At 49.4% G+C, this 20830-nt stretch overlaps 1 protein-coding gene across 1 annotated transcript in view; it reads right to left on the reverse strand.

The window, feature by feature from the left end:
* Acot11 (acyl-CoA thioesterase 11) overlaps positions 1–20830 on the reverse strand; it is a 37926-nt gene that overhangs the window by 12831 nt on the left and 4265 nt on the right. Inside the window, exons 2-3 of the mRNA XM_042669695.1 lie at positions 3477–3684; positions 2876–2945 (exon numbers count right to left, since the gene is read on the reverse strand). Of these exons, the coding sequence (XP_042525629.1) occupies positions 2876–2945; positions 3477–3684 (278 nt within the window). The remainder of the gene's footprint in view (positions 1–2875; positions 2946–3476; positions 3685–20830) is intronic.

The following is a 20830-nucleotide window of genomic DNA, read 5'->3' on the forward strand; positions in this document are numbered from 1 at the left end:
CTGTCACACCCCGAGAGTCATGTCACCTCTCAGGGTCTTTCCGCATGAGGAAGGTACAGAGAGCTCATGTGCCCTGCCTGCACCTATAAGGACAGGGAGAGAGGCAAGGTGACTCAGCCAGCACGAGGCCTGGCTCTGTGAGTCACAGGAGCTTCCCCAGTGCTGGCACTCAATTTCCATGAGTGTTTCTTAGGGGCACTGACATGGAGGAAGATCATTGGTAGGAGATACCTGCTAACATGCAGAAGGACAAAGTGCCATGTCTACAACTCACTTTCAAATGGTTCAGAGAAAGACAGAGAGACAGAAAAAAATCTGCCCTGTTATTTATCCATCTGTAGATAAAGCAAGCTGAGCAAAATCCTAATTATTAGATCTCATTAACAGTGACCATTTTACTACTCAGTTTTCTATATGCTTAGAAAGGGTTGTGTGTGTGTGTGTGTGTGTGTGTGTGTGTGTGTGTCTGTGTGTGTGTCTGTGTGTCTGTGTGTCTGTGTGTGTCTGTGTGTCTGTGTGTCCTGGGGCTTGAACTCAGGGCCTGCACGCTGTCTCTGGCAAGGCTAGCACTTTACCACTTGAAGCATAGCTCTTCTTCTGTTGGGTTTTTTTTCTGGTTAATTGAAGATAAGTACCTCAGATTTTCTTTCCCCAGTTGGCAACAAACAGCAATCCTCAATTAAAATGAGGAACTAATAGCCATGACTTCATAATGTTGCTCTGAGTATCAAATACACTCATGTATCAAAAGGAATTCTAAGCCAGGTACTAGTGGCTCATGCCTGTAATCCTAGCTACTCAGGAGTCTGGGATCCAGAGAATCTAGCCAGCCCAGGCAGAAAAATTCTCAAGATTCCATCTACAAAATAACCAGCAAAAAGCTGGACTAGTTACATGGCTCACATAGTAGAGGGCTAGTCAAGAAAGAAAGCCAAGTAAACATGAGGCTGTAAATTAAACTCTAGTACCAAGGAGGGGAAAAGATATCAGAAGTGGTTCACTAATTGTATCAAAAGTACCCTAAATATGTAAGATATCCATAACAGGGGAACTGGAAATATGATATATGGGAACAAAGGAGGCCAGACACTGGGTTCTGAATCTCACAGCCAGTGGTTATATTCAGAAATTTCTCTCTTTTTTCGTAAACCTGAAACTATTGTAAAATAAAAGGTATCTGAGAAAGTATAACAAAGCAGCTACATGTCGGATCTCATTATGAGTGTGGAATGTCCCACATTTTTGTTGTTGATGTGCTAGGGATCAAACCTAGGGCTTTGCCCATGCTAAGCAAACACTCTACCACTGAGCTACACTCATAGCCCATTTTCTCATTTCCCGTGGACATGACGTTTCTTACATCTGCCTCTCCTGCAGACTAGATTATAGTCTAGTCTGCAGAGATTTTACTCAGGGAACTCTGCTTTCAATCACAGCAAGGCCGTGGTCCAGAAAGATGCCCAACTAATTTTAAGTACGTCATGACTAACTGATTGGTACTGGGACTGGTTAAGCTTTCTCCTTAATGGTGACACCAAAAGCACCTAGGCAGGCCTGATAAGGCCTCTGCACTTGATGTCCTAGGTACAGGCAGCACATTTAGGAGCAGGCCCAGAGATTAGAACTCTGTGTGCAGGCCCTGTAGCCTGTGCTGAACCAAGGGCTTAGCATGGACCTTTCATCCCAGAAGCAGGATAGTGACCCAGTGGCAAAGCCCTGGGAAACAAGCTCTGTGCAGTGGAATAAAGAGCTTTCCAACCAGTACCCATTACTGAATAAAGAAGAAAATCCAGACATAGGAGTGCATGCTTATAACCCCAGCCCTCAGAAGACTGAGGTAGGAGGATTGCAAGACCCCCAACTACATTTAAAAAGGGGAGAGGGTCCACTTTCATAATGAATTCCTCATGGTATAAACAGAAGATGGCTAGCTAGGCTTTGCCAAGAGTCCTTGTCTAGGGCTTCTCTGCAGAACAGTAACCACTGACACACAGAGAACACAAGTCTGAACTCAAAAGTCATTGGGCACTGGTGGTTCATGGCTGCAATAATCCTAGCTACTCAGGAGACTAAGATCTAAGGATTGAAGCTTAAAGCTTGCCCAGGACAAAAAAAAAAAAATAGTGAGACTGGGGGTTTTTTTGGTTGGTCATGGGGCTTGAACTCTGGGCCTGGACACTGTCCCTCAGCTCTTCAGCTCAAGGCTTGCGCTCTACCACTTGAGCCACAGTGCCTCTTCCAGTTTGCTGAGTGGTTTATTGGAGATAAGAGTCTCATGGACTTTCCTGCCCGGGCTGGCTTTGAACCATGATCCTCAGATCTCAGCCTCCTGAGTAGCTAGGATTACAGGTGTGAGCCACTGATGCCCGGCCTATAGTAAGACTCTTATCTCCAATTAATCAGCAAAAAGCCAAAAATGGAGATGTGACTCAAGCGGTACAGCATTAGCCTTGAGTGGAAAAGGCCAAGCAAGAGTGCAAGACCTTGAGTTCAAGACCCAGCAGCACCACCCCCCCAAAAAAAGGCATTCTCTGTTCTCTGAGCCAGTCTAAGTCTTTCCATTTCACAGATAAGAAAACTGAGGCCAAAATCACACAGAACACTGTGACAATATCTCAGCAACTTCCCACTACAAATGGGTAAAACCCACTCTGTGACACGCAGCAGCAGGCAGCCCTAGCCCCACTGCTGTCCTAGAAACCCCATAGATGGGTCTTTTGCTTCCTAAAGGCCATCCTCAACCCATTTTCAAAGGCCATCAGTCAGTTGAATCAGGCTTCAAGCAGCACAGAACCTGGGCAGCGGTGACAGAAAGGACAGTCCAGGGCTTGTGATGGGAGATCAGATGGACCATGAAGCAGAAAGGGCTGCTTACCTAATAGTGTGCTCAAAATAGATGTCATCCATGGAGGCTGTGACACAGGGGCAGCCGGCATGCCTCTCCGCTGGCATTGGGACAAGAAAGACAGTGGTTAGCAGGCTCCTCACATCACACGGCACTCTGATCGAGTGTCTCCTCCTCAAGAAGCTTCTCTATCTGCATGAGTACCCTACCTACTCCCTACTCCTTGGCTTCCTGTCCCTCTTACCCTCACCCTCTGGAACCTCTTCCTGCACCCAGAACTAGATCAGGGCCATTCACCTGTGGGCTGGATACAGATACAAGAGAAGATCAGAATGAGCGGCCACAGTCATCTCTCTCCTGGCAGTTTTCAACCCATGAAGCAGCCAGGTTGAAGACTACACCATATGGCTATAGGGACCTGGGCACTACACCATATGGCTATAGGGACCTGGAATGAGGTATAAGCTGCACCAGCACTGTGACATGAGAGGACATTTCAGGCAGGGGGGACTGGCATGGGCCAAGGCCGGGAGGAGGAACAAGTATGACAACTGGAAGACAGTAGCCATCTTTGGAAAAGCCTTCTGCTCTGGGTCTTGGGGCCAGTGGTGGGGGACGCTGTGCCGATCACCTGAGAGGCAGGCCGTGGTGTCAATCCACTTGAGCAGCTGCCCAATACTCAGCTCGCTGCGCTGGTTGGTGTGGCAGGGAAGCACCAACTGGCTCATCTGCACCTCTGTGGGATTCCGGTACCCCTCACCCTCCACCATGGTGTCCTCTTCCTCTGCACGTGGGATTGACTTCCTGGATGTGCGGCTTGAGAACACGGAGGCCAGGCCCTAGGGACAAGTGGTGATGGGAGTCAGCTCTCTGCAGATTTCCCAGGTCTGCCCAGCCCCAAGACTGAGGAGGATGAAGACCCGAGGAAGATGAGAAGCAGCCCAGAGCCACCTCCAACCAAGCCCAAAAAGAGTGACCACTATCTCCAGCCACAGTCTCAGAGCCCGGGGGTTCTGTGGATGCCACCTGTGCCCACCATCTAGCCAACAACACTATCCGCTGAATTTAACCTCAAATGGGGGGATGGGTTGTGGAAGACCAAGGCTGAGCATCTACCTCCTCCCTCTCTGGCTTGTAGGCTGATTTTTCAAAGTTTTACTCTGCATTGATCTTGTTTTTTTGGTACTGGGGTTTGAACTCAGGGCCTGTACGTGCTACGAAGACACACTGCCCACCTGAGCATTGAGAAACTGATGCTGAAATGTGCCAGTCATTTGGGACAAGCACTATGTGATCCATTCATGGGGATCCTCAGAGCAGTTCATAAGACACAGTATGCTGGTTCCTGGGGCCCAGGGAGCACGGAATGGGGAGTTAGGAGTTCAACTTGAGAAGATGAAAACGTTCTGGAGATGGTTAGTGGTGGAGGTTGTCCAACAATGTAAATGTATTTAATGCCTTTGAAGTACAGTTCCCTTACAAATATATAAAATGTAAGTGGTATAAATACTTTAAGTGAGGAAATTGTCAGACTATACTTAAAAAAGCAAAACCTAGCTAGATGCTGGTAGCTCTTACCTATGATCTTAGCTATTCAGGAGGCTGAGATCTGAGGATTGCCATTTGAAGCCAGCTCAGACAGGAAAGCCTGTGAGATTCTTATCTCCAATTAACTACCAAAAAGCCAGAAGTGGAACTGTGACTCAAATGGTAGAACACAAGTCTTAAGAAGCTCAAGGATAGTGTCTAAGTCCCAAGTTCAAGCTGTAGGACCAGCACACACACACACATACACACACACACACACACACACACACACACACACACACAGCCCAATCATAAAGAGGGAGGGAAGGCTAGGGATGGAGCTCAGTGATAGAGTTTGTACAGCCCCTTCCTGCAAAAAAGGCCAAATGGGTATAATGGCATCCATCTATAATCCTAGGTTGGAAGAGTTGAGGTAGGAGAATCTGAGCCAGACAGACTATATATTGAGACTCTATCAAAAAGAAGGAAAAGTGGGGGGAAGAGAACAAGGAAGGAGGGAGGGAGAGAGGGAGGAAGGCAAGGAAGAAAGAAGGAAGAGAAGAAGGGAAGAAAGGAGGATGGGGAAGGAAGGAAAGAAGGAAGACAGGAAGGAGAGGAGGGAGGGAGGGAGGGAAGAAGAGAAGAAGAGAGGGAGGAAGAAAAGGAGAGGAGCTGGAGAAAAGGTTGGAAGGGAAAGTCTCTTCCCCTTCCTGTACCCTTCCTACTCAGGAGGCCCAGTGGGCGAGTAAGCTCTGGGGCAGTGGAGCCTCTCTGAAATTGTTCCAGTAAAGTGAGCCACAGCGCGTAGCTCAGGTTTCGTGCCTACAGGCCCCTCTCAGCTCTTTCTTTCCTGAGCCTCCAGTGGGCACTGCACCTTCAGCTCTGGGATCTATTGACTGTGAGGGCTCCAGGCAGTCACAGATCAGCTGTCTGATCCAAGGCAGGACTGCTGTAGCTGCCAGCTGGTGAATCAGCAAAGAAAGCCCTTCAAACTCACATATGGGGATGAGGTTTCACGCTCTTATGGGTTTCCCTATACAGCCAGGCTGGCCTCAAACTTAAATCTCAGACAGAAAGTGGCCATGCCTGTCATTCCCTCAGATGGAAGGGACCTGAAAACACCTCTCTGGGCTGTCTAGTCACTGTAAACTCCAGAGCCAGACTCACCTGCACATGTGAGAAAACCAAGCAGGGCCAGGCAGTGAGTTCAATCCTCCTGGCCATGCCAACTATGCTGCGGTGGTAACAATCACAGTGAACATTTATATATATTTATTGTGTATTCTTCTAAGCATTTTCATATATTAATTAGATTTAATATATACATCAATCCGTGTGATGAGGACAATATTATCCTCATCTTACTGACAAGGCCCAGATAAATGGCAAAGCCCAGCAGCAATCCCAGATGTCTAGCTGTCAGTCTGAGCTCCCATCTACCACACACACTGCTGTCCATCCTCCTGGGGCTACATGATAAAAGGACCAGAGCCCTGGGCCTAGGATGCATCATGACCACAGCTGCAGGACAGGGCAGCCCTGGCTCTTTGGATGATTTATCCCACATGGGTCCCATAGCTAATTCAATAAATCCAAAACACAATGGGGTGACTTGCTCAAAATTCCTGATCCCTAAAATGGTAGACCTGGGACTTGAACCAGGTCTGTCTGGCTCAGAACTGCTACTGGTTCCCAGACACACAGCTCATTCCCAAAGCCCAAGTGTCAGGCACAGTGCCGGGCAGCAAGGAGAGGAGGGCAGTGGCTCCAGGAGTTGTCAGCTTAGGTGGGGGCCTCTGGGGTGCCAGGCTGCTTAGTTTTCAGGCTCTTGCAGGGAGCTTGAATGTCCAAGCAGCAGGGCTTGTTGCCATGGTAACCACTGCCAAGGCGTTTGCAGCCTGGCTGTGCACTGCGGCCTGCATGGATGACTTTCTGGGTATGGAAGAGGGTAGAAGGAGAAAGTGGGAAGACTATATTTGCTTGTTCTTCTGGGAAGAATATTGTAGAAAGAAGCCCTAGAGAGAGCTGAAGAAATGCAGGAGGCAAGATACAGAGGGCAAGCCAGCAGAAGAAAAAGAGCCGATGGTCCAAGGTTCCTGGGCTATAGTCAGACTATACCATATCTGGCTGGATGTTCACTAAGAAGGCAGGACTAGGAATCAGTGGTCCATCTTACAGGTGAGAGACAGGATGGACAGAGCCCTGGGCAGCAGTCAGCAGCAGCCTGAGTTCCTGTCCTTTACCTCTTATTGTAGAATCTCCTGTTTCCAGTGCTACACTTCCTGTCTTCCCATTGAATTCTACATGCCTGGAAACAGTGTCTTTGCCTCATTTATCCATTCATTCCATCATTTATTCATTCATCAATCACCTCCTGTGCATGGGGTCCTTGGGCCAAACACCATAAATTCAAGACAAATTAGGCCTAGAAGGACTTGCCACATAGTAGGACTTCATCAAAAGCTTACAGAGGGATGACCAGAAGCAGACTTGAATGTAAATCATTTCCAGTAAAGACACTGGGCAGTCCAGTTTCTCCAACAGACAGAAATACAGTGCTTGTGCAAACAGACCTGAGCCCCTGCCTAAAGTGGAGTGAGGACCTCATTCTCACTCTCCCCAAACTTCCCTCGAAGGAAGGGGACACAGGCTAGGCTAGTGCACAAGCAGTGGATACAGAGAGGCTCAGGTGATTCCAGGCCCAGGCTTTCAGAGTCTACCTCCTTCCTTGGGTTCCTAGTCAATCTGCCCCTGCCAGGGCCAGACCATGCCAAGCCTCCCAGCCCCCAAGGTGGGCATCCAGCCAGTCAGGAGGCAGGGGTGTGTGCAGTCAGGCAAGGTTTGGCCAATGGGACCCCAGAGTAAGGCCACTCCTCTCAAGAGAACAGAGATCCTGGCTACAGCTAGGGTCTGGGCTACAGACAGAGCCCTGACAGCTGACATGGCCAAGACACCAGAAGAGGGCTTGCAGAGGTCACAGACGCGCTCTCTCAGACCTCAACCATGCCACACCCTGGCCCAAGGCCACAGCAGACCTGGCTAGATTTGATAGTCCTAGACTAGGCATGAGCTGAGGCACCAAGTGCCCCCTCCTGGCTGGAGTTACCTCATAGAGTCAGATCAGGGAAGCCTATGTGGCGGAACCCCTCCCCCTCAAAGCTGGGGATAAAGCAGGGAGAAAAAGGCTGGTCCAGTGTCAATCAACAAATGAGAAGCCAAGATAAGTCCCTTGGGCCAAATCCCGTCACCCAATCTGACAGTAGACTTCATCCTGATTTCCTCCCACCCTTACAGGCTCAGTAGACCCCATGCCCTTGCCAGTCCAGACTCCTGCACTGCTGATGAGGATATTCAGCCTCCCAGTGCTCCACCTCCTCCCAGCCTCCACACAGAAGCCAACGGGGTTGTTCCAAAAAAAAAAAAGTCAACTTGCTCAAGCACAGCCACCCACTTGATCCCACGTTGCAAGACAACAAGGTCAAATCCTCCCGACTCCTCCCATCCCAGGGCTGCACTGTTCACTGGGTCCTGGGGAACACAGACCTTTCTAAAGAGCAACCCCTCAATAGGCACCTCCCCAGCCCAAGACACGAGGATGGCTCCTGCTGCTGTCAGAGATGGAGGCCCAGCCAGCACAGCAGCTCCTGCCACTCGCCCCAGCAGCTGCCCTGGCCACTGCAGACCACCTGTGATCGTCTCATCACTCCCACTCTGTTATCTGCCGTGGGACAGGATGGAATCCCTAAGTCTGCCACTGTCTGACCTGTGTCCCCTCCTCCCCCCCTTCATCCTCCTGGCCCACCTTCCTCAGGGGAGGCTGGGGCCTCTAGGCTCCTGCAGCCTGGTCATCTCCATTGCAACACCACAACTCCTCTACAGAACAGCGACTAGGCCACGTTCAGGACAGGTGCCCACAACCACCCATGGAAGGCACAAAAGAACAGGTTAATAACGAGCAGCCTTGGAGCTAAACTTGGAGGACTAGAACAGTGTGAGGTGCAGAGGCCCCCAGGAGGAGCAGAGAGAAGCTGGAATGACAATGGTTCTGGAAACATAAGTCAGGGTGCTGGGGAGCAGGTGGGAGAGTACTGCAAGGGTAAAAACAGAAGGGAAGGGGCAGTCAGGGGCAGGGAGGCCATGCCAGGGAGTCCCAGAAACCCTAGAAGACCCTGGAGAAGGGCGTGGTTCTTGTGGTGAGTGGGAGGAACAATGGGTATAGGGGACTGTAGAGCAACAGGCTAGTGCAAAGGACATTGCTGCCCCAGTGCAGAATGGGCATGGGTGGCTCTGAAGTAACCCATCATGACACTGGCCGCACATGGCCCTTGGGGAGGGTTCAAGTCCAGCTCCACAACTTAGCTGTGCAACCTCAAGCGAGCTGTTCAATCTCTATGAAAAAAATTTGGGGGGGAGGGGACGGGGAGTAGGAGAAAATGAGGGAAGGGGTAACACTGTTCAAAAAGAAGTATACTCATTACCTTACTAATGTAACTGCAACTTCTCTGTACAACATCTTAACAATATATATATATTTTTTTTTAAATTCTGCGATAATTTATTCTTTCTTTTTTTTTTTGTCGGTGGTGGGGCTTGAACTCTGGGCTTGGACGCTGTCGGTATGCTCTTCAGCTCAAGGCAAGCGCTCTACCACTTCCCGTTTTCTAGCAGTTTACTGGAGATAAGAGTCTCCCGGACTTTCCTACCCGGGCTGGCTTTGAACTGTGATCCTTAGATCTCAGCCTCCTGAGTAGCTAGGATTACAGGTGTGAGCCACCAGCGCCCAGCCACCAATCCTAGAGTGTTCAGACTGCAAAAGCAGTGATACTTCCTCCCCTTCCCTCTCCCCTAGGCACATGGGAGCTGGAAGGCAGTCCCACAAGGGGCCAGGGAGAGGAGACCTTTGTCCACCCTCAGAGCCACCAGCCAGGTTCCATGAAAGGCTTCATTGTCTGAGCCAGGCTCTGGAGCAGAGAGTGGCCCAGGCAGGGATGCCCAGCTCCTCTCCAGCCTCCCAGAGACCAGTGCAAAGAACACCTCCTGCCACTTCCCACCAGCAAGGCAGAAGCAACTGTCAACATTCCAAAGTTCCCTTGAGGCTTATCCCAAAAAAGCTCCCAGGTGGCTCTACACACGCACAGAGGACCACACAGGAAACGCATGTACTGAAAGCAGAAATGCAAACAAATCCAGTTAGGGAGCCAAATAAGGGAGCAGAGAATTGCAGATGGAATCCAGATCCTGCCATCAAGAACCTCATTTGGTGTTGAGGTTCCTAGCAAACACAGCAAAAAATGATAGCAATACATACCAAACTCCTAATTGAAAGAGGGAACATTTGCCCACGTAGCCATCTTGGGGTGGGGGGGGGGGGGGAGGGGGGGGAGAAGGATACCAGTGCATAGTTCCATAGGATTTAAGCTTAGATATTCTACAAATAAGATTCTGAGAAGATAAATAATGTGTATATGTGTCCAGTGTATTCGTACTTAACACTTTTCAAGATTTAGAGATTGGTAGGGTACCTCCTATGCTGGGTGCTAGTGGCTCATTCCTGTAATCTTAGCTGTTCAGGAGGCTGAGATCTGAGGATCACAGTTCAAAGCCAGCTGGGGCAGAAAAGTCTGTGGAGATTCTTATCTCCATTAAACTACCAAAAAAAAAAAAAAGCCAGATATATAGCTGTGGCTCAAGTGGATAGAGCTCTAGCCTTAAGCAAAAGAAGCTCAAGGACAGCACCTAGGCTCTGAGTTCAAGCCCCAGGACTGGCACCAAAACAAAAACAACAATAAAAATTAAAAGAAAAAACAAAACAAAACAAAACACCTCCAATATGTCAGCCTTAGAGGTAGGGAAGATGGATGAAATTCCTCTTCTCTGAGACACAGAGAAGAGAAGAAAATGGCCTCAAGTCACACAGCCAGTCAGTGACCAGGGAGGGAGCAGAGCCCAGAGCCCAGAGCCCAGAGGCTCAGAGCCCAGAGGTCCAGGCTCTATGTCCATGAGCTGATATGGGCTGATCAACAGCTCCTAGATAAGCGGTGGACTTCCCTTGCTTCTGAGTCCCTTGGGAGGAGAGAGGGGTAAGAGGATCTCCGATTTGCAATCTTGTCCTGCCCAATGTAGAAAGGCAGAAAGGTTGTACAAAGAGGAGTCTTCCTCCCTTTCTTTAAGTCCAGCCTCCCAGAAAGCTCCTTTCATCTTCTATTGGCAAAAAAAAAAAAAAAAAGTCAGAAAAAAATGTCATAAGTAGTTTAGAATGGGGTAAAATGTTTTGGAAAAAGTCATAATTCATAAGTTAAAAATGGGTTAAGATGTAAAAGATAAGCAATAAACTGCTTATGAAAGTATTCCAGATTAGAAACCACCAGAGGAACATGTTTTCAATGTGTCTGCCATAAAATACATGATGTGTACATGTAGTTTGATGATTACTTTTTATTTGTTTGGGGTTTTTTTGGTCGGTCATGGGGCTTGAACTCTGGGCCTGGGCGCTGTCCCTCAGCATTTCAGCTCAAGGCTAGTGCTCTACCCTTTAAGCCACAGCACCACTTCCGGTTTTCTAGTGGTTTATTGGAGATAAGAGTCTCACGGACTTTCCTGCCTGGGCTGGCTTTGAACCGTGATCCTCAGATCTCAGCTTCCTGAGTAGCTAGGATTACAGGCATGAGCCACCAGCACCCGGATGAATTAGGTTTTAAAATGACTAATTTGAGGCTTTAACAATTTTATCTTATTTAAACACAGGATCTCACATATGTAGCCCAGGCTGGCCTTGAACTCATGATCCTCAGTCTCCTAGGTGCTAGGATTCCAGGCTTGAACAACCATGCCTAGCTAGCTAAAATGGTTAGTTGAATGCTATGTGAATTTTACTTGGTAATTTTTTTTAACACTTTAGACACATATTAGGTCCATGTGCTAATTTAACTGCCAGCTATATTTGAAGAGCAGAAAGAGAGTGTCCTAGCATGATGCAAGGCCCATGACAGGGGCTTTGGAAAAGGCAAGTCTTATGAGCTCTCCAGCTTTAGTTTCCTCACCCTTCAAATGGAGCACTTTTACTAGAGTCCCCAATATTCGTCTACCTGTGAAAGGCTTAGCTGTTGGAAAGAGACAATAACCAAGGTCTCAGAGCATGTGTAATTCACACAATACGCTGACCATTGTGACAACACCCATTTCACTATGGGAGTACTGAGAGCAGAAGACCACAAAACAGACACCCTCTCTCTCCTCCTCGTACCACATGGGACCCAGGGTCTGTTGGCTTATATGAACCATATGGGTGAATTTATTCTTACTAGTGTCACACCTTCCCCCAATGCAGACAACCAGGCCCCTCTCCTATCCTTGCCCCTCACCCCATCCTGGAAGGCAGAGCAACTCCTGACTCCCTTCGTCCAAGGGTAAAAATAACTTTGTCTGAAAGCTGACACCTTCTTTCAGCCACTTGTCAGAACTGCCCAGACCCACAGGGAGGCCAAGGGCCAGAGCAAGTGGGAAGACATTGTCTGAACCCTACCTGGACATGTTTTCCTTGACCTAGGGGCAAATAGTGGAGTAGCTTTCATTGACAAAATATATAAGGGGGATACCCCGGGGAGGTCTGAATCCAAGCTACTCAGTTCTGGATCAGAGAGCCAGCTTGTGAGAGCAGGTCCTTGCCTCAGTCTCCCCTGCAAGGCCCTTTCCTCAGCACTTGAGGATGAGCAGAACTAGAAAACTGATTACATCTGTTTGGCTGTATGGGTGGAGAAACTGAGGCACGGGGCTCTCTGTCCAAGGTCTATGAGTGAGGGGGCTTAGAGTCAGCAGTCCCTGGGTAAGTCACTGAGAAATTGTTTCCTCTGGGAACTGATGTCCTGAAAAATCCTGCGGGCTGCTTGACTTTGCCTGTCTAGAGCATGATGACTTTGGATAGATAAACTGTGCTAGATGGAGAACAGAATTATTTTTTCCCTGCCCCTGTTTTGTGCTAGTATTGAGGCTTGAACTCAGGGCCTGAGCACTGTCTTTGAGCTTTTCTGCTCAGGCTTAGCACTCTACCACTTGGGCCACAGCTCCACTTCTGGCTTAATTGGAGATAAAAGTATCACAGACTTTCCTCCTGGGCTGGCTCTGAACTTCAGATCTTAGCCTCCTGAGTAGATAGGATGACAGGTGAAGCCCCTAGTACATGGCTACAGGCCCTTTTAGTAGCCAGTTATTACCAACCTCAGTATCTGACCGAAGTCCTCATAACTACTAGATAAATCCGTCAGTGTGTATGGCTAAGTTTAGTGGGCCTCCAGCCCCTACCAATCCCAAAGCTAACAAGGTAACAAGAACATGCAAAACCTACAGGAAAGAGTTTTCTCACTCTCTCATTACCTCTCTCCTATACCTACCTGATGCCACTACTAAAGTATTAGACAAATGGATTGACTTAGGGCACTTTTGTTCTTTTCTTTTTTTTTCAGTACTGGGGTTTTGAACTCAGGGCTTTGCTAGGCAGATGCTCTACCACTTGAGCCATGCCTCTAGCTACCTTTTGTTCTTTGACTATAAAAGTTCATGTACCGGGCTGGGAAGGTGGCTCAGTGGTACAGCGCTTGCCTTGCATGCCTGAGGTCCTGGATTCGATTCCTCAGCACTACATAAGCAAAAAGAAAAAAGCCGGAAGTGGCACTGTGTGGCTCAAGTGGTAGAGCGCTAGCCTTAAGCTGAAGAGCTGAAGGACAGCGCCCAGGCCCAGAGTTCAGGCCCCATGACCGGACCCCCCCAAAAAAAACAACAATAAAAAAAAGTTCATGTACCCTCTTCCATAATGAAACACTATTGACTAGAATTTAAATCTGTATTCCTTGACCTTAATTGCTCTTGGCTTAGAATAAATTCATTCTTATTTCCTTTGGAGTAAGACCTGTATTTTGTTCTTTGTTTTGGTTTGTTTTAGTTTGGTTTGGTTTTGATTTAGTTTGGGGTTTGGGTGTTTTGTTTTGTATCTGGATCTCACTATGGAAACTAGGCTGACCTAGAATTTACTATGTAGCTTAGACTTCCCTCAAATCTGAGATCTTCGTACTTAGCCTCCTGAGTGCTGGGATTACAAAAATATACTACTGTGCCTGGCTTAAGAGAACCAGAGAAGGACCAGACAAGCACTGCTCTCATCTCCAAATAATGCAATGAGGATTAAGGCAGGTCATGTGCTAACTGGGAATGTACACACGAAGGAACAGCATGTTGAGCAGGCTAGAGAGCACAGAAAAGTTGGCTGGATAGGCTTGCCATTCTAAGCCTCCAAAGTCCCTTTGTGAAAAAGTTCCCTTTGTGAAATGGAAATGCAGACTATTCAGGAGGCTGAAATCAGAGGATGGAGGTTCAAAGCCAGCCCAAGCAGGAAAGTCCATGAGATTCTTTTCTCCAATTAACCACCAAAAAACTGGAAGTGGAGCTATGGCTCAAGTGGACAAGCACTAGCTTTGAGCAGCAAAGCTCAGGGACAGCACCCAGACCCTGAGTTCAAGCCCCAGTACTGGCAAAAAAAAAAAAAAAAAAAAAGGAAATGTAGAGAGTGAGACAGTATAGCACAGAAGGTTCTGGAATCTGTAGATTGTAGCCCCTACCTTCAGCATCTGGGGACCTCAGGAAGCCCGCTCAGCTATTCATTCATTCAAATAAGACTTCAAAGCACTTAGCAGAGATGTCCCAAGTTGCACAGGAGGAGACATGGCCAAAAGGCTTTGCCAATCACAGTGGCTCTGCCTCCATCTATATAGGCTCTGGATGGGCCTACCCAGTGGGCTAGGCTGAGTGGGCCTCCCTCTCAGAGCCAGGGTCCTGACAGGAGGCAGGCCTGGGATAAGAGGTCATCGAGGAGGTGCTGTAATGCCCACAGGAGCTGAGGCTGGAGGTGGGGGACATGCCCTACCCTGCATGGGGCTTCCAGCCAAGACCAGCAGGACAAGACATAGGCTGTATGAAGCCCGGGGTTCAGCTTACCCACACCCCCACTTGTCCGTGTTGTTTGGGCACTGGGCCTGCAGTGAGCCCAGACTAATAATAACGTGGGATGTGAGCAAATATTTCAACCTTTCTGAGCTCAGCTACTTGGTTGACAAAACTGGAAGGGGTGGGTGTGCAGGTGTGATGAAGAACATGCGCCCTCCTCCACTGATTTCTTGTGTCCAAACATGTCCCAGGTGCTCTCTTGCCCTGTCGCTCTTACTTTCTCTCTCATTTTGGCCTCTAACTTGTGATGCTCCTGCCTCAGTTTCCAGAGTACTAGGACTACAGATGTGTACCACCATACTCTGATGGACTGATCCTTTTAACCTTTATACAGCCTTCATGTGGCTAGTTTTACCATTTTACAGATGAGGAAGTACAGCAAGTCGAGTAAGTAACAAGCATACATCCGTGTGCATGCATGCACGTGTATACGCACACACGCAATCGCAGCCAGCAAAGTTCAGAGCTGGGACTTGGGGACAATCCTATGTAACTCAAATGCTGAAGCTGTTTGGCCATGGTGCTATGCCTGCCCTCTCAACTGGCAGGCAGGATCATGGCTAACACCTCCCACACATCTGTGACCACCACAGGTATGTGAGGCCAGCACCTACACCTGGAACCAGAACTCCTCCCCATCTCCCTTCATGTCCTCTGCGGGTACAGGGATGGTATCAGTACCCCACAGGCAGGGTTAAGGTACTTTCTGGAATACTGTCTCACTGGGCCTTGACTAGTGAGAAAGCTTGAAGTTCTCTGTGAGCTGAAAAGTATGCTTTGTGAATCCTCAGCTCCTGGAGGGAGAGATGACACCTCATGTCAGCCAGACAGGTGCTTCTCAGATGCAGTAATGCCACCTACGACACACCTCCAACCACCATGAGCTTGTTTGCTCCCAGAGACAAATACAGAGTCTTCTACTCCCGAGCAAGTCTGTCTGATCCAGTTCTTCCATCTCACCTCCATCTCCCCCACCCCCCACCGGTTTTAGACATTTGCCCTCTGCTGCTCCTACCTCCAGCAGGCTCTAGGAAACAGCAGAGAATTTTCAGTCTGCTCCAGATACAACTGGTCCTCCCATGTGCCCCTCAGGGGAGCTTCTCTGACCACTCAGTCTAGAACCCACATTCACACGCAATCCCCCTCATGTTGGAACCCTGGTTTTGACGTGGGACACTCCTGGGCTGTGGACAGACCCAGCCTCTCATCAGAGCCCTTTACACCCTCCACGCTAGACAGCCAGAGCTAGGGTTGCCACTGCCTCTGGGTCACCATGGCAACAGGCAGCCAGCCAATGGGCCCAGGCTCTGCCATCCTGCAAACTCCCTCCTTTGCCCTGGAGCTGGACATAGCAGCTACAAGCATCACAATTTCCCTTCAGGAGGACAAGAAAGTGAACAAGACTGAAGAAGAAGAAGAAAAGAGAGCAGTTAGAGAGAGAGAGGGAAACCAGAGTCACAGAGGGAGGGTGGGAGGGGGAGAAGAGAAAGGAAAAAGAGAAAGAAAAGGGAAAGCATTAGGTCAGTGGGAATGAAAAGAAACAGGCTGGGAGGGAGCAGAGCAAGTAGAACACACACACACACACACACACACACACACACACACACACACCAGGGAGAAGGGAGGGCCACAGGAAAGGGGCCCCCTTCCAGCCTCCCCACCACACACATTCCTTTGGCTTGAGCTGCTCTAGCCTGGCGGGATTCTGGGCAGCTGGGACTTCCTGCCCCAGGAAGCTGGCAGCTTGGTGGGCCCCTTCTAAGCTCTAGCTGCTTCTCCAGACCCCTCTTACTGAGGAATGGTGTCCTGGCTTACCCCAGCAAGGTGGGGGGCTTCTCGCAATGCCCTAAACAGCCCTGCCTCCTTCCCAGCATCCCTCTCAGGCCCCCCAGAGATCTCCTGCTGCCATGGCCCTCTCCTTCCCACCACAGCCAGCCTGCTCTCCCTCAACACAGCTGCTTATTTCTCCCTAGTGTTCAAGAAGCTGCTCCTACAACCCGCAGAACAGCATGACAGGAGTCATGATTTATCCGCTTAACACGTTCCCCAGAGCTGCACAGGGAGTGGAGAGGCCTCAGACTGAGGCTCTACAGAGAGACCAACCCTGTGGGGCTGGCTTCTAAGCCGAAGCCCGTAACTCTAAGGTAGGAGGCTCAGAGCAGGGCCACAGCCACCAGTGGTAGACTGCCAAGCAGAGCAGATCACCCCATGCCCAGTGCGACCCTCAGCCTCAAGCTCAGGAAGCCTAATGGCTACAGGACCGCTCTCACCTGGCTTCACCCCACCCACAATGACTTTTCCCACACTGTCTCAGCAGAATCTAAGGCCACAAAAAAGGCCCATGGAAGGACAAAAATAAAAATAAAATCTAGAAGGGTGGAGAGAGAGAAGAAAGAAAACCATAAGAAGGCGAGGGGCTGGCAAGAGGGTAAAGGCGAGGGTCAGCAGGCTCCAGCAGCACTAGCTCTAGCCTGGCCTCTGCCTGGGTGACTACAATCACCTAAATCATTCTGAATCTCCCTTTCCCCATCTATGAAGTGGAAATCAGCGTGTCATGGACAAGATTCAACGAGAAGCACTTAGCACAGAATCTGACCAGGAAGTGCTTCAAACCATAGCTCTTCATGCTGTTACAAAGACAAGGCATTGTGGAAACACACAAGACACCACTGCCCAGACCCCAGGAGTTAAGAGACACCTGTCCAAACTGGCCAGGCGGCCTTGGCAGATCAGAGGGGTTTGGGACAATGACATTCACTTTTTTCTCCCAGCACTGCTAGTTGAAAACAAAATCTGTCCACCATTAGGGCTTTATTCCAAACAAGAATCAAAGTTGGAGCCCAGCACCAATAGCTCACACCTATAATCCTAGCTACACAGGAGGCCGAGATCAGGAAGGAAAGTCTGCGAGACTCTTATTTCCATTATACTACCAAAAAAAGCTGGAAAGCGGAACTGTAGCTCAAGTAGTAGAGTGCTAGCCTTGAGCAAAAAAAGCTCAGGAACAGCACCCAGGCGCTGAGTTCAAGCCCCAGGATCAGCACACACACACACACACACACACACACACACACACACACACACACACACGAATCAAAGTTGTACAGTTGTTCGTGGCCCCCTGCAAGGTTTCACACAGGTGTCCACATACATCTAACCATACTCATAACTGCTGGGGCTCCTTCAGGTTTCCCACTCTTGGAAGGCTCCAGACCTCAGGAAAGAAAACAGACCTTTGAGATCAAAGGTGGCAATTACAAGAAATCAGTTAGGGGGTAAGGAAAACAAAGCATGCTAACCACAGGTCAGGAGCCCACCAGGACCAGAATAGATATAGCTTGCATATTTTTGCACATGTACAGCCCCTAAACATCATGAAGCCTGGGTAAAAATGTGTGAACTTGAACTTGGAGGTGTCTTCAATGGAGTGGCCCTTGTGCCTACTCCATTTAACATTGGATCAAACAGAAGGAAGACACTCCTGGTCCTAGGCAGACTCCTGAAAGGCTGTGATAGAAACATAAAACCAAGCAGATGAGAGGTGCCAGGAGCAGAGGCTGAATCCTGCAATCGTAACTACTTAGGAGAAGTAGATCACAGCTAGAAACCATACCAGGTCAAGAAACTGCATCTCAATCAATGGCTGGGCACACTGGTGCACACCGTTACTGTTATCCCAGCTACTGGGGAAGTACAATGGCTAAGCACAGTGGCACATGCCTGTCCTCCCCAGCTGTGGAAGTACACATATAAGGATCACAGCCCAGACTAGCTGGGCATAAAGTGAGACTACCTAGAAAATAACCAAGGTAGAAAGGGGCTGGAGGCATGGCTTAAGTGGCAGAGCACCTGCCTAAGCAAGCACAAAGTCCTGAGTTCAATCGTCAGTACCACCATCACCACCAAAAAAAAAAGGGGGGGGGGGATATTTACTCCATCAGCCTGCAAAAGTGTTTCTGGCACTGTCCCTTTGTTTTAAACTTTTTTGCATGCTGAGATGGCTCAATAGTTGTTTATGTGAAAACAGCCTCAAGATTTTGTCTGTCCACAAACTGAACCATAACAAGTTCTGCTGTAACCAAGCTGTGGCCCTGTGGCCACTGAAGGCTTCCCACTGTGGTGGGTGTGGTGCATGGGAGTGAGGGGCACTGGCAAGGGAGGAATGACTCAGTGTTAGAGGAGGCAGCACCAGGCTGGGTTTGCCCGCAGCCTATGAGGCCCAGCTCTGTGAGGGGGAACAGAGGGAACAGGGAGTGGCCCAGGCCAGACCTGACAGGCTGTAGGAGGGACAGTGAGGGGGCTGGGCAATATCTGGCTCCCATATGGGGCCTGTGACTGCAAATCTAAAGGCTGGCTAGGAAGGGGGACAGAAGGAACTCCTAATGAGGTATAAAATCAGCACCCTGTAAATCCTAGCTACTCAGGAGGCAAAGATCAAGGAACAAGGTTCAAAGCCAGCCCAAGAAGGAAAGTCCAGGAGACCCTTTATTCTTTTTCTTTTTTTCCGGCCAGTCTTGGGGCTTGAACTCAGGGTCTGGGCACTGTCCCTGGGCTTCTTTTGCTCAAGGCTAGCACTATACCACTTGAGCCATAGCACCACTTCTGGCTTTTTCTGTTCATGTGGTACTGAGGAATCGAACCCAGGGCTTCATGCATGTTAAGCAAGCACTCTACCACTAAGCCACATTCCCAGCCCATCCATGAGTCTCTTATCTCCAATTAACCACCAAAAAAAGCCAGAAGTGGAGCTTTGGCTCAAGTGGTAGTATACCAGACTTGAGTGAAAAAGCTCAGAGACAGTACCCAGGCTCAAGTCACAGTAAAGTATCCACAAAAATAAAATAAAATAATAATAAAAAATGAAAAGCAAAGAGGAGGTTAGACCAGGGATCTTCTGACTCCAGAATTTTCAAGGGATGCTGCAGAGGGGACACTGGACAGAGGAAGATCATGCCATCAGCTCCTGGGACTGCAGAGACAGCTCCTGACACTTCTCAGCCCCTCCAAGATGCCTCTGGGCTCCCTGCCTTCTTGTGCTCTATGGAACAGAGCTGGCTGGGAGGGGGGATCTGACCAGTGGATCTGACGAGGGGTGTGGGGGTCTCCAAGATAAAGACAGGGCAGCTGTCACAATTCACCATCACTCCCCATCCAGAGGGCCGCCTCACCAGCTCACAACTGGGTCCTTCAGTAGGACATACCTTCCAGCCCAACTGCTTCAAGCTCTATTTTTATCTTCAGAAGCAAGAAGAGGGTGAGGACCAGGCCAACTCAGAGGCCTAGGGAGCTATCAGGGCAGGGCTGGAGAGGGGCCTGGGCCTAGGAAGCAATGTCCTTCTGGTGCTCTTTAGAAAGGACCCTTGGATTCTGAAGTCACTTAACTCTTAGCTCTTTCCTCTCCAAGGCCCACCCCTTTTCTTGAACACACTGCTCTCAGAGTCTGCAGACATTTGCTTGCTCTCTTAAAACAAATCTGCATATAAAAGCTAGGTGGTGTGACTGCTGAGGGATAGAGATCCCCACAGCCCTGTTACAGTAAGGAAACTCAGGTTTGGAAGGAATTAGTTGAGAACCAAGGCAGGCCCCGCTCACCCACTATGAGTTCCTCTCACTGCTCAGGAAGGAGCTGTATCCCTGGAGAAGGAATTGTGGGGCCCTGGTTCTCTCCAACCCCTGGGAAGGGATGAAAAGGGGATGTGGACCCACCTGGTTTGGCTGGGCTTGGAGTAAGCTGGGAACCAGAGCTGCTTTAGGAAGACTGGAAGGCCTCACCCCTTCCCAACCTCTGATCTGGAGGCCAGTCCACACCTGGGCCAGGCCACTCCCTGGGACAGAGCACAACCTGGTCCAGAGGTCACAAATAGGACTGGAGAGACTTGCAAATCAGCCCAGCCAGCCCCTCTTCCTCTAGTGAGCACCTAGAACCGAGGTCCAGTGCAGGCCCCAACTTTGTGCTGATTCCCTGGGCTCTAGAAAAGCCAGACAGGGCAAAGTACAGAGAGCACTTTTTAGACTGAAAAATGAGTGTCACAGGAAGAGATAATGCCACAAGAAACTTTTTAGGTGCCTTCCTTCTATAATCCCCTGTGGACATTCTTTTGAGGCTTTGCATACACGCACCACTGATCTTCACACCCACCCCACCCCACCCCTGCAAGGGATCAGGGACAAGCACACCGACACACAGGAAAGGGTACTAAGGCCTAGTTACCTGGTGCTCAGGGCATTGTGCCAGTAAGGGATTGATGCCAAGAAGGCTTTGCTCACCACCGAAGCTGTTTTCCTGTGCCAGCCAACACTGGGGCTTTGCTGTTGGTGGTGGTGGTGGTGGGGTCTGAACTCTGGGTCTGGGCGCTGTCCCTCAGCTCTTCAGCTCAAGGCTAACACTCTACCACCTGCGCCACAGCACCACTTCCGGTTTTTTCTGCTATGTAGTGCTGAGGAATTGAACCCAGGGCCTCATGC

This window comes from Dipodomys spectabilis, unplaced genomic scaffold (genome assembly GCF_019054845.1).
Source record: "Dipodomys spectabilis isolate Male_0828 unplaced genomic scaffold, ASM1905484v1 ptg000504l, whole genome shotgun sequence".
Lineage (NCBI taxonomy): Eukaryota > Metazoa > Chordata > Mammalia > Rodentia > Heteromyidae > Dipodomys > Dipodomys spectabilis.